This window comes from Hemicordylus capensis, chromosome 11 (assembly GCF_027244095.1).
Source record: "Hemicordylus capensis ecotype Gifberg chromosome 11, rHemCap1.1.pri, whole genome shotgun sequence".
NCBI lineage: Eukaryota > Metazoa > Chordata > Lepidosauria > Squamata > Cordylidae > Hemicordylus > Hemicordylus capensis.
In genome coordinates, this window is record NC_069667.1 from 27,610,599 (window position 1) to 27,624,108 (window position 13,510).

At 41.4% G+C, this 13,510-nt stretch overlaps 1 protein-coding gene across 4 annotated transcripts in view; it reads left to right on the forward strand.

The window, feature by feature from the left end:
- Positions 1 to 13,510, forward strand: part of DIAPH2 (diaphanous related formin 2) — a 312,070-nt gene that overhangs the window by 239,758 nt on the left and 58,802 nt on the right. For all 4 annotated transcript variants that reach the window (XM_053274418.1, XM_053274417.1, XM_053274419.1 and 1 more), the window contains one exon: positions 480 to 575. In XM_053274418.1, the coding sequence (XP_053130393.1) occupies positions 480 to 575 (96 nt within the window). The remainder of the gene's footprint in view (positions 1 to 479; positions 576 to 13,510) is intronic.

Here is a 13,510-nt window from a genome sequence, read left to right on the forward strand (position 1 = left end):
GGAAGAGTTTCCTTGCACTGAACAGCTGTGAAACTTTTGCTCTTTATTTAGAATGTGCAGATAGTTAACGTGCTGCTGAACAGTCTTTATTACCCAGTTGCTCTGGGTGCACTGGTCCTGTGGAACTGGCTCACCAGGTTCTTGCTTAGGGATCTTCCGTAAGGATCTGAAGTGAAAAGCGCTTGCTGATCAGCACCTCTTTATTTGCCCATGGAGAATGTCATCAATAATATAAGAGACAAGGTCTTAAAGTCGGAGGAACAGCCACTGAGGTTGACATCAATTTTGCTTAATAGAACCTCATAAGCAAACTAGTCAATGCTACTGCAGGAAACTGACAGCTTTCATTACACTGAAATATATGTCTTTAATTTAGTGGTTTTATGTAAATGTGACTCTATTTTTGCTTTCCATATTTTTCCCCTATGTGATAGCCTTAATTGCAAAGAGATTAATTTTACTTCCTCTGCTATCCACAGAGGGCGACGAGACAGGAGTGATGGATAATCTTCTCGAGGCTCTGCAGTCTGGGGCAGCATTCAGAGATCGCAGGAAACGGATGCCGAGAACTCAGGGTAGGACAAATATTGTTGAACTTGCTTGGCGGAAATATATCCAGTGTTCAAAATCAGGAAGGAGAACGGGAGTCCGTTCTGAGAGAGCGTTTACGCATTTCAGTCACCGTCTTGGGTCCGGTGTGAAATCTCAGCAGGTCACGTGTATAAGTTTTAATATGGTAACTGTATCTACAGATGGTTGTTGAATGCCAAAAAACAACAACAACAACCCGACAAGGGGAGCCCACTGAGTTCAGTAGAAATAAGCCGACACTCCACATTTGTGGAACATCATTTTAAAATATCAGATAATTGAGTTGACTCATCTGAATTGTGTAAACTTGGAGTTATGTCTCCTCATTTTAATTATTGCTTTGCCATTTTTATTGGTGGGGGTTTTATTGGCAGCATTTTTTTAAATCGCACTACTGTAGTCTTTCTTTATTTTGGTTTAAAACCATATATCTTGTTTTAATTCAAAGGGTCTCTTAGCCCAAGGCAGTCTGCCAAGGGATACCTGGGGCTGTTCCAGCTTCCTCAGTTTCCTGTCTTAAGGACAATCTTCATATTTTGGAAAAAAGATCTGTGTGGTACAGCATTACTTAATAAGAGAAGTGATTTAAAAGAGGAATTGGCTTATGCTGGCTAGAGGCATTGATATGGGAGTGGGAAAGTGGAGAGGGCCAATATCATCTGTGTCTTTCTCATCTGCACCAGTGCACAAATTCTCTCTCCCCCCACCCCCAACTCTCGCTGGCTTCACTGGAAAAAATTACATCACATCAGCATCAAGATGGTTGTTTTTGTTGCTTAAAAAAAGAAGAAACCCCTTCCCTATTGTTTTCAGATAAGTGAGCTTTCTTAAACCACATCTAGCTGCACGGCACCAGAATAGAGAAGGTATTATTTACCAACTGAAGAAAATCGTAGATTGAATTGTAAATTCTAAAAGAGCCTCAGCTGCAAGCTGCCACATGGCCTCTCTGTGCTAAGAAGACCCACTGACTAGTCCTGGTATATTAGCCTTCATTGATCACCGTTGCATTGGAAGAGGTGGTTCTGTCCAAGTCCCTTCTATTTCAAGTCTTGTTCTTATTTCAGTGCAAGGAATTCCAAATGCAGTCCTCAAGGGAAACAAGTGGTCGGGCTCCATGCACAACCTTGCAGAATGTCAACAAACCTGATTATTTCCATAGATTAACATGAGTAATCTGTGGCCAAGAGGCAGAATTGCATCCCAGCATACCTGCATTTATAGAAAAAGTATTACTAAAATGTTTCCAGATAGATACATAGATGAGTCAGAATGCTCCTAGGTATACAGGAGGATTCTCTTTGCTGAGACAATGTAATATATTTTGTTTAGCTTCCTTCCTTACTGATCAGTTTATGCCATCTGGTATTTTCACAAATGGTCTCCACAAATCCTCCTGATTACTCTGTAGATTGAATTCAGATAGAAGGTTGTAATATTGATCCTACAGTAATATATTGTAAATGTCACTTATTTGTCTGTGCATTTTAAAAGCTTATGTTATGTCAGAACCCAGGACTCTGAGGTATCACTGTTTCCTCTAAGGCATGCGCATGTGCGTGCGCTCACAAGTTTTCCGATATTAGCTTAGTTAATTTTAGACCCCGCTGAGGTTGAACTAGGAAGGCCCCACTCTGAATGCACATGGTTCCCCCACAGTGCCTTGATACTGCCGCCCAGAACAAAACTCATTCCTCACAGAGATGAAAAAAATTAGAGGGGCCACTGTGAGGTATGTGTGTCCATAAAGAAGTGTGCAAGTCATGTTTTTAATGCTGCCTTTTCACTGTGTCACTTCGCCAAGGTTATGATGACAGGGATTGTTGAATTCATTTTCTGGGCGTAGAAGATACAGCATGCAGGTGATCAGAAGGCCAAACTCCCTGAATTTCCTTTCATCTTTCCCCCGTTAATCCTTAGATTAAGGTTAGAAGTGGAAGGGACCTTGGAGCTCTTCTAGTGCAACCCACCGCTCAGTGTGGGAAACTAAGAGACATTTATAGCCTCTTTTACACTGAGAAAGAGGAGAGTCTAAGACAGGCGGCCACGCTCCAGAAACCCAGGCGCCCTTCTTCAAGGAGAATGAGGTTACGCATAGCAGCCCACACTGAATCGTGCTTTTTATCCGTGACGGCAAAGCTGGGCCTGCAAAGACCCCTGTTTCAGGTGTACAATTAAGTATCCCTAGACAGGGCACAGCAAACAAATGATGCATCTTCAAAATATGCAGATTTTGTATATGTAGCCAAGACTTCCTTCTGGGGAAATAACCATTTTAATTGAATGAATTATAATTAAATATTGTGGAGAAAAATTTCTGCTCCTGCAGCCCATAGAAGTAAAAAGAAAAGAAAAAAGGCACCCCTACATATTCATTGATATTTTGACTGTGGCAAATGCATTTTAATGTGTTTGCATGTGAACAAAATGTTCACAAAGCCGCTGCACATTGGCACTCACATACATTTTAAATCACGCTAGCACTAAAATCTTTAGAGTGGTAAAAAAAATTTCTATCCTATTTATACAGATATTGTGTTAAAATGGGGGAGGGTTTAAAGGTAGAATCTGAATCTGTGATAGGTTTCCTTCCTTAAAAGAAAGCAGTTTAATGATTCATTGATAAGATTTCAATGTAGAGATTTTCCTTTTCCTTTAACATTTCTGCCACTATCTTGTCATAGCTGAAACTATTAAAAGGGACACATTTTGGACGGCATCCATCACTCTTTCACCAATTATCCATGACCTTTTATCCTAGCCTCAGGCTATGAGATTATAAAACAAGACCAATTCTGAAATATATTCTCTCTAATATTAGTTTAAGCGATTTTCCCTCTCCTGCATAGCTAACTTGTTCTATCAGGATTTTTTTTTAAACTTTGCACTAAGCTTTTAAATCTTTTGCTATCGAATTAAATTTCTAGAAACATTAATAGCTAGTGCCCTTTTAGGAGTGTCCTAGTTCAGAAATATTGCCGCTGCAGTGGTCTTACGTGCCATCTCCCCCTTGCCTTTCTTACTGCAGATAAGTTACAGCTTCAAGGTACACGCATGGTGGTTTAGATCAGCTCTGAGTCTGGTATACAAGTCAAGCATTTTAGTCTGGACGAAGAGGCACTTGTTCAATCATTTCGGCATACTGCATTAATAAGATGCACAACAATTGAACTGTGCATAAATAAAGAAACATGCCTAAAGGCTGTCATCACTTTTAGATGTTGCTTATGAAAAGGGGAATAATGGAATAATGTTCGATATTGATATCCTACAGAACATAAGAAGAGCCCAAAGGCTACCTAATCCAGCATCCTCTTTCTGTGCAATAGCCACCAAGTGACACTCCTCTCCTGCATTTGCAGGCCTATGTATACTTACTTGGGAGTAGGTTCACTTGAATTTAGTGGCATTTACTTGCATATGTTTGGACTAGTAGGTGATTTTCAGACAAGCAGTCAAAATTCAGAGCTCTGTGGGCATGCCAGTGCTCTCACGGACCTCCTAGCTATTATGAACCTTCCACTGCAGATGTTGGGAAACCCTTTCATGTACACACTGGAGCTCTACCTGCCTATTGTATGCCCAGGCAGCCTGTGTGCAGATGCACTTAAAGGGGGATAGACAAATGCATGGAGGATAGGGCTCTCAGTGGCTGCTAGCATGGATAACTGTATATTCCATCAAGATCCAAGGGGCATGCCCCTGAACATCAGTGGGGGTGTTGTGGGCTTCCCAGTTGCACGTAGCTGGCCACTGCGTGAAGCAGGATGCAGGACTAGAGGGGCCGTCTTTATAAGACATAAATTACCTACTTGGTCGCTCCAGAAATTCAAGTTCGTGCCCTACTCCTGTATTGCTGGCGGACGTGCTTTAGAATTCTTGGACTTCTGTCACTGATATTGTTCTCGCTCCCAAGCTGTGTTGGCTTTAAAGTGATAAAGACATGGGCAGCTGAAAACCAATCGGTTCCATATTTTTATAAGACTGCTGTGGCACAGATCTGTGTTTGGATTAACAGTGTTTTGTTCAATAAATGCACAGAGTTTTATAATACATTAACACGTATATTGTGGCGTAAAATTTCACAGGATTGAGCACATTATGTCCTATGGAATTTATAATGGTGTTCAAAACGTAACTTAAGGAATTGCTCTAGTCCAAGGTTCCCCATTAACTGCCCCAAGGCAATCTAGAAAACGTTAGATGTTTCTGCAGCCATTGATGATAGAGGTGGTCTTCCAGAGTCCATACTGAGGCTCATATATTCCAGATTGTGCACTCTTGCTTGGCTCTCTTGCATCACAGAGCATGTGGCCATCGAGATTGCTCTGAGATGTCCTTCTATTTCCTTGGCCATCTAGCAGCAGAATTACTTCTGGACCTGTTGTTTGGGGCCAGTGAATTTCAAAATGTCTAGTTGTCAAAATGAGAGCATTATGGGGGTGAGAAGCAACGCAGAGGAGGGGGAAGGTGGGGATATGAGCTCTTTTCAGGTTGAGAACCTTCATGATATCAAACTGGCACTGCACAATTATGGAGATTCAAAAATTCCATGAAGCCTCTCCCTCTCGAGAGAGGCTTCATTGCTTAGCACAATTGTACGTGGTGATTTGAATTCAGAAAGCCAGCTAGGAAAGAGAAGGAAATCAGTTAAAGAAATTGAATGAAATTCAGAAGTGCATTAAAAATACACAGCAGGAGGCTGTGGAGCATTTTCCAAATTATAAAGAGGATTGATGCCATCAAGACTGTTATCCTCCTCTTCATAGATGATTTTTTAAAAAGGTGAAATGCTGCAATTTGTGATGATATTAGTGTAGGTAAGTAATCAGGCAAAGTGCATTAGAAAAAGAATAAAACTAAGCAACTCTATAATGGCTGCAAGCAAGTGTGAAATTTTAAATGGGCCTATCTGTTTAGATGCAATCAGCATCTTCAGCGAGATTTATCACCAAATCCCCTGCATATGTGCCCCAAAGTAAATCTCACTGTGCTGCCAGTCATAGGATACAGACTGGGCTAGATGCTCTACTTGTCTGATTCAGTATAAGGCAGCTTCTTGTGTTCATAATCTTATGCTTCTGCATCCCCTAAAATAGAGATTACTCTGCCTGAATCACTTACTTGGGAATTTGCTTAAGAACTACAAATGAGCTGATGAACCTTCATTGAAAGTAAATTGTGAAAATCGAAAAATCACACACACACACACACACACACACTCACTCACTCACACACACACCACAGCCTTAGCCCAGTGATTCCCATACTGTGGTTTATGTGCCCCTGGGGACCTTTGTTATTCCCTGTACAGATGTGCACAGAACCAGTTCGACGCTCCTTTTCTGGCGCACCGATCCAGTTTGAAGTATCGGTGTTTGAGCTGGTTCAGAGGGCGGGGGCTACTTTAAGGAGCAGGGAGCAGGCATGTGCACCAGCCATTTGCATGGTGACGCTGAACAGGGTTGCAAGGAAGAATGCTGCAGCCCCCGCACCTTTTAGGAGAGCGCTGGTGGGGGGAAAGCAGTGGGGCATGGATGGGCAGGTAGGAGGCACCCTCGCTGCCCCTTAAAGTAACTCGCTGCCCTCCCAGGAGTGTATGGGGCCGGTTCCATGCACATCCCTTGTTCCCTGTTGGCCCAGCTTCCTTGGTCTATTACTTCACTGTTAAGGTGGGACATCGGCTGCTTTTATGGTACCATCCCTGGGCATTTCCATTGGGTCTGCAGTGTTTAGCTGATTATCCAAACCCATTGATCAATTAAATACCTTCCAGTTCATTAAAATGTCCCCCATTAATGAGGCTCCATTATAAAAGAGGTATTCCCTTCTCTTTTGCTCCCCACCCCACCCTTCTAAATGGGTCCCTGCCACTTCCACTCCCTCTTGCTTGGGCAGCGGAACAAATAAAAGAATGTAGATGCAGAGAAGGAGGCTTAGAGCTTTTTCTCACATACCAGAAAAGGAGCTCTTGGAGGAGCTGGCTTGGCAAAAGAAAAAACATGATTAGTCTGCCTCAGTGCTGAGATACTTCACCAGGCCCTGCTGAGCCAGCTTCAAGGCTGCTTTTCTGTAGATGGCCTTGGGAATGGACCGAACTGAAGTTGGTGGGACTTCCTTCTGAGTATCCTGGTCCAGAAAGCGTGGTCCTTTTCTTTAGAATGTTTGGTTGTATAAGTTTGCAGAATTAGCAAATTTGATTGATTTGTAGACTAAAACTCATACAAATAATTGCCGAAGTGCAGCTAAAGTGCACAATGGTTCATCCTTGGAATGCCCAGTAGTTTTCTAAGCCCATCTTCTAGTCTGGGCTTAATGCCCCTACATGGAAGCTAGATAGACCAAAGAGCGGTATTGAGTTTTTCTCTGTGTGTCACTTTAAGAAATATACTTATTTTAACTGTCACGGATCTCACCATGCAGCCACCACATGTCACGATCCGGTCTCAACCAGCCCCGTGATCTTATGCTTCACCGCTGCCACCAAGTAGACTTTTGTTTGTGGTTTCCCCCTCTGGCTGGGTCTACTAAAACAGGCTTCCAAGGTTAGGCAGGGTGGAAAGGCTTCGAAGCATGGGGTGGGGAGACAGACAGAAGCTACAGATTGTTAACTTCAAAACAAGAAAGCTTTCCTTTCAAAGACTTCAATTCCAAACCATCGTTCCTGTACAAAACAGCAACCCAACGAGCACGAGGAACAAGGAAACGATGAGAAAGAGGCGCCCAAAGTCTCCGGCACCTCCGCCTGGGCCCTCCCTCAGAGTCCTCTTGCAGCCACCCCAGGTCAGCTTCTGGCTCCACCCCAGCTCCTGCTCCTCCTCCTTCCCGGTTCTGGGGGTTCAGTCCCCGACTGCTCCTTCAGCTGCTGGGGGCGGGATTCTATTGATTTGGCTATCCCTTTCTTTCCTCAGTTCTTTTTATGTTTCTGCTCAGAATCAGTATCCAGGATTTAATCCTGAAAAGCTTTTTCTATTACTTTCTCCTGAAATGTAGTGCTTTATGAGGTGATTGTATGGAGAATACTATATAAAATAAAAATATGAGACAGTACTTCTCATTCATAAAATAGATTTGAAATAATTTATGGAGGACATGAAATAGCCAGTTACCTAGCTACATAAAAGCAATAATAAAGTGAATATTTCCTCAAATTAACAATATTCATGTTTAATAGACTAATCAAATTTGATATCCATGTGTGCATTTGTTACATTAAATTTCTGGTATGACATTTATCATCTGGATATATTTAAATCAAGAGAGGATATTTGAACATTGTGAGTCCGTTTTTTGCACTATGCATGTTTTCCTCTCTAACACAGAGATGCCCTTTAACCTATTTAAGATAGTTTATGTTAAAGAAATAGAAGAAGATAAAATGTATTTTGCTGCATTATAATACTTAAAAGGGAATGGATGTGTGCATAGCTGGAATTTCAGCAGTTGGCTCAAGGCCAACCATCTTTTATTAGAAACATAAATACTACCACTAACATGATGATTTTGTGACACCAGGGGAACGTTATATTATGCCATATATATCATTCAGTGATGAGGCACAGCAGAAGTGAGAAACAACGCATCCCGCAGAGTACTCTACATTCTCATTCACTGTTGTTCTTGTTATGTGTGGGAAGTTCAAGGTTGGATAGATCTTTCTTATTGAAAGTGTGCATTGTACTGTTTTGATTCCAAATGTATCGTATTATGGCATGTCTAAACAGTTCGGTGTCCTCTTGTATCCTAGAAAGCAAATCCCATTATGCTCACAAATGTAGAATTTAGATACAAAGAGCATTGTCAGGTGTGTGTTTGAATCAGGGGCCTAGAAACAAAGTTTCTCAACTAGGCAGGGCAGGAATCCGCATTGCCAAGCACCTCTCAAGGTCCACGCCTGAGTAGGGGACCACGTGCCAACCACGGGACCTCAGTGGCCTGGCCGCTCCTTCTCCTCGCTTCAGCTGCTTGTTTACCTTTCTGTGCCGGAATGAGCAGAAGCAGCAGTGGATGTTGCCTCTTCTCTATGGCATCACCAACAATGATCAGTGTTTAGAAGCCCAGATGGACTGTCATTCTCAGAGTCCAATATGATCCACATGGAATTGTTTGTTCAACTGGTTTCAGCCAAACATCTAACATTGATTTGCTAATATTGGATAATGCCATAGGACAATTGAGTTGCAATATATTTTTAATCCATATCCCACTTATCCCTTTCACTGTCAAACATAGTACTCTAATTTTATAAAAGCATGGGATTACCTTATTTGTTAAACCTTTGCCAACTACTGTTCTCTAAAATAGCAGCAGTTCTGGAGCTTGTGATGCCTCTAAGGCATCTGGGCCAAACTCCTGACACAGGCTATGCTTTTTAACTTGCCTTTCTTCCACGGAACTCAAGGTGGCATAATATGGCCAATCCTTTTTTTTCCCCTCACATCAACCCAAAGGGGAATTCAGCAGTTTTGCAAGACTACAAAATCTATTTATCCTTTTTTTAAAAAAAGTGTGTCTGTCCATACTACTAACAGAAGTAATTTGGGGCACATCAACAGCCTTTTCTTTAAAAAGAAAAAGGGCCAATTCACTTCCCTTTCTGCTACCAAAGGCTTTTCTTACCACATGAAGAGGTAACTAACCCATATGCTACATGCATCTTCAAAAAATTTATACACCCTTAGAAAATAAATCTGTAGCAAATAACAGAACTGCTGAATTATCATCATGGGGCAATGACTCTTTGGATCAGTAACTTCCTGGTTCAATGCTCCAGTGGTACGATGGTGAAATGACATCATCTCCAATTCCTGCCTCATCTTGCTTTTCAAAAGACTGTTGGATGGGGCGGTGCTGCCATCTCGACAGCTCTCTGCATCGTGTCAAAACATTCAAACAGCCCCATGCCAATAAATAGATAGAATAATCCTGCAGTCACTTTGCCACCTCTTCTGCTGACTTCAATCCATCCAGTATCATAGCGAAACTGACCTTCAGAGCCTTTTAAAGAGAAAGACAACATATATGGAGTCATCGTGCTTAGAATCTGGTTCCAGAAACATGTCTTCTAAATATCTGACACACATTTCATATGTTTAGCATTAATCTCTGGATGTCCAGTATCACCTTTGGTGTGTGAAACAGAAATCACTTTCCCAACTGAGACATCATTCAGAGACTGAAATAGTAACTTGCCATGGGTTCTGTCCCAACCACCCCCCACCAGCATTTGGAGTGTGGCAGACTGTTTGCCCAAAAAGCAGGGGAGAACTTTCAGTTGTAATTTTGAGAGAGAGAGAATAAGAAACCTTTCAGGTTCGTCTGCTGCAGCTTCAGAAATTTTTAGCTGTCACTTTTCTATTTACTACCAGACCTCTCTCTGCCCCCACCAGCACCACCCCCAAATTCCGTCTTGTAAGATATGTTTTTGAAGTTTCAAATAACTAAACCTTAAACGGTTTTGTATCTCCCTTTACGATACAAGCCATTCCAGAAGTGAGTTTCTAGTAAATGCAACTTGATTGCAGTGCTAATGTTATTTTCATAGTGATTTTCATATTGTTCAGATGCAAGTGTCCATTACTCATGACAAATAGTGTTCAAAAACCGTAAGATTACTGTGCCCTCATTCATCGCAGCTCTGTGAGAAGCGGCAGTGTGAAATTAATATTTTAGTTCTACATTTGCTTTTGTGAAACATATAATCACAAACTATCAGTGCCCCGATGCCAGGTTTCAGAAATGATACATTTGGCTTTCTTTCGAGACAGATTCTAGGCTTTTACCCTGAAACCCGCTAAAGCTTCTTGTCCATCATCACAATGACCAATCAGAACGCATCTGAGTTCTTTTGCTCTTTAGTTGTGCAGATACTTGGTTTTTAAACCATATCCCCTTCTTCCAGCCAAGAAACGGCACCATTTCTTATGAAGACCATAAGACCGATTCTACAGAATTGTTATCTCTTTGTTTTTGCTTTTCCCCTTTAGGTTGAGAATAATGCAGGAAAGTACATATAGCCACCTAAACAACACTATACAGCTTAGATTTGCTTGCAACTCTTCTGACCTCTTTAATTCAATTACTGAATTTTACAAGAACAGCCATATAAAAAACAGCCAAGGAGAGTGTCACTCCTTGGCGCAGCGGGGAAATAACTTGCCTAGGGAGCAAGAGGTTGCTGGTTCGAATCTCCACTGGTATGTTTCCCTGACAATGGGAAACACCTATATCAGGCAGCAGTGATATAGGAAGATGCTGAAAGGCATCCTCTCATTCTGCACAGGAGATGGCCATGGGAAACCCCTCCTGTATTCTACCAAAGACAACCACCAGGCTCTGTGGGCACCAGGAGTTGACACCGACTCGACGGCACAACTTTGCCTTTACTCCTTTCAAAGGTGCCTCTTTGTCCACTTAGTTGGGATAATGTCACAGTGCATTGATATAAGACCACATACACAAAAATAATCTATGCAAAAGGAGTCAGCTTTTGTGTGTGAGAAAGGGGGCGGGCTATATTTTAAAGAAATTTTAAAGATGCCTCTTTCCTTAACAGGGCTATCCACTGATTTGAAATGTGGCCAATAATTAATGAAGCCACATTGCATTTAAGACAAAGCACCCTTTTCAGGGTTCCTATAACTCCACACATGCAAATGTTTTGGGGTGATCTTAGCTCTAAAATTTATAATTGCTGGAGTAAGCATGCATTGTACCATTCTTGAAGAAAGAGGTTGAAACTAATTAGTACTTAGCAATATAGAACACAAAAAATTAAATCAAGCATTATTAATATTAAACCTGGACTGCTGTGAAGATACTCCACTTACTCGTAGAGATTATTGAATGATGGACAAGCTAAACTATAGCTCATAATCCTATTAGTGTCATCCCATACAATCTAATAAGCATATCAGTTACTTCTTTACAGCCTCTAAAATTACCGCCTTCCTTTACTCATTGAAACTTTGCAATATATGCAAACATGCAATGTATGCGTATAGCTATATCATAACCATAATGACTTCCATGCCCTCCAGGGGACCTTGGATTGCAATTTTTGTTCTACAAAAGTTAATCCACATACCTATCCGTTATAGTCTTTGTAGAGTTATTGTAAAGTTCAGAGCGGCAAGAACAAGATATACTTTTCTGTTATTAAACAATCCTGTAGTATATTTTGGCTCTCAAAGTGCTTTGTAATATCTGGTTTATCCACACAACCATCCTGCAGAGAAAGTTAGGATTAGAGATTTTGAGCCATTAAGATTTGTTCCTGAATGGGTGTTTGATTCTGGGGTCTCCTCTATCCCAGCACAGCTAAACTACTCTTTCCCTTGTACTATGCTATTCCTGTTCCTTCTGCTTTATAATTTTAAGGTTTCACAAAATCCAGTCGCTAGGGCTTGAGACAAGCAAAAAGTGTGAATGCAATCAACAGATACATATTAAAATATTTAATGTGGGATAGAATTGTGATTACCAAATCAAGCCAGCCCCGCCAAAGGAGATCTTACATTTGTTACAGAAAACACTGAGGCTCTGGCTTGGGTGAGCTGCCAGCTGAAGGGAGTGCCACAGTTGTGGTGCACTCATCTGGAATTGCTCTTTTCATGTTCTTGTGCTGCAGACTTGATGCACAGACAGTACACCATCATCCCTTGCCAACCACGAGGGTTCCGTTCCAGGAAAACTTGACGAATTCGCAGTTGGCGAGCCATTGAAATAAATGGCAAACATAGAGTTAGGGGAATCGCTAAAAGACCACAAAATACAGTTAAAAATAGGGGGAAATCCCCCCAAATTGTCATGAGTCAGTAAGAGGAGTGAAGGAGAACCCCAGAAATCAGGCCCTGACCCCTGGAAATTATGGGGGGGGGAGAATCCAAATTACCAAGAAATCTCGCCAAACCGTGGATATTTGGGTCACTGATGGCCAAACCTGCCACAATTTCCTAGTTGCAGATACTTAAAACCACGATTAGGAAACCCGCAGTTAGCGAGGGATAACTGTACTCAAGAAGGTTCCCTTGGCTGATGGTAAAGACCTGTAGAGCACATAAGGAAGGGGGTTGTCTATAATACTCTGCTGTCTTTTCCTGCACAGCAGTAAGTGTTTTTCAAAACCCTTACTAAGAATTCATTGTTATTACACTTTTTAACAAATACATATTAAGTTGTGCATCACTTGGGGAAATATGAAGCCAGTGTTAAGGGTGTATTATTAGCTCTTAACCTGTAAGAACATATTATGAGCCCTAGTGAGCAAAGCAGTTATCTCATGAATAATATTTGCTTGTTAATACTTTGGGGGCTTCTGTGGCATGAATTTTGCAAAAATAATCCAAACAAGACTCTGTTCAAGGTTTCATAAAACAGTGTGTGGGATATTCTTTTGCGGTCAATATAGATAGGTAGTATGCCCCCTGGCTTCCACCTCTGATCCTATACAAACATTTCGTGAAAGACTAGATCCAGGGAAGTGGCACAAATCACTAAAAACTTGGGAAACTGAAGTTATAAACAGTCAGGATGTGATTAAGAAGGAATAAGTGAGAAGATCCAGCTGTATACAAAATAACAAATGATATGGTAAAGGAAATTGGAAATGTCATATTATACTTTCTTATGAGAATACAGAGGTGTTCCTTTTCGAAAGCCTTCAGATTTATAGTTGAAAAGGGAAACATTTTTACACACTGCGCAAATAACCTGTGCAACCCGCAGGCACAAATTAGGAGGGTGCAGAATGTTCTTCAGAGTCTTCCCTGGAGACAGAAAAAAGAAGCAGAGATGGAAACTGGAATCTGATTTCAGAGTAATAGTTAGTGATGGGCAAGCTCTCCCTTCCTTTCTCATAATTAACTTGGTTTCCAAGCTTTCTCAGGAAAACTCAGATCCATTACCAAGAATTCTTCAA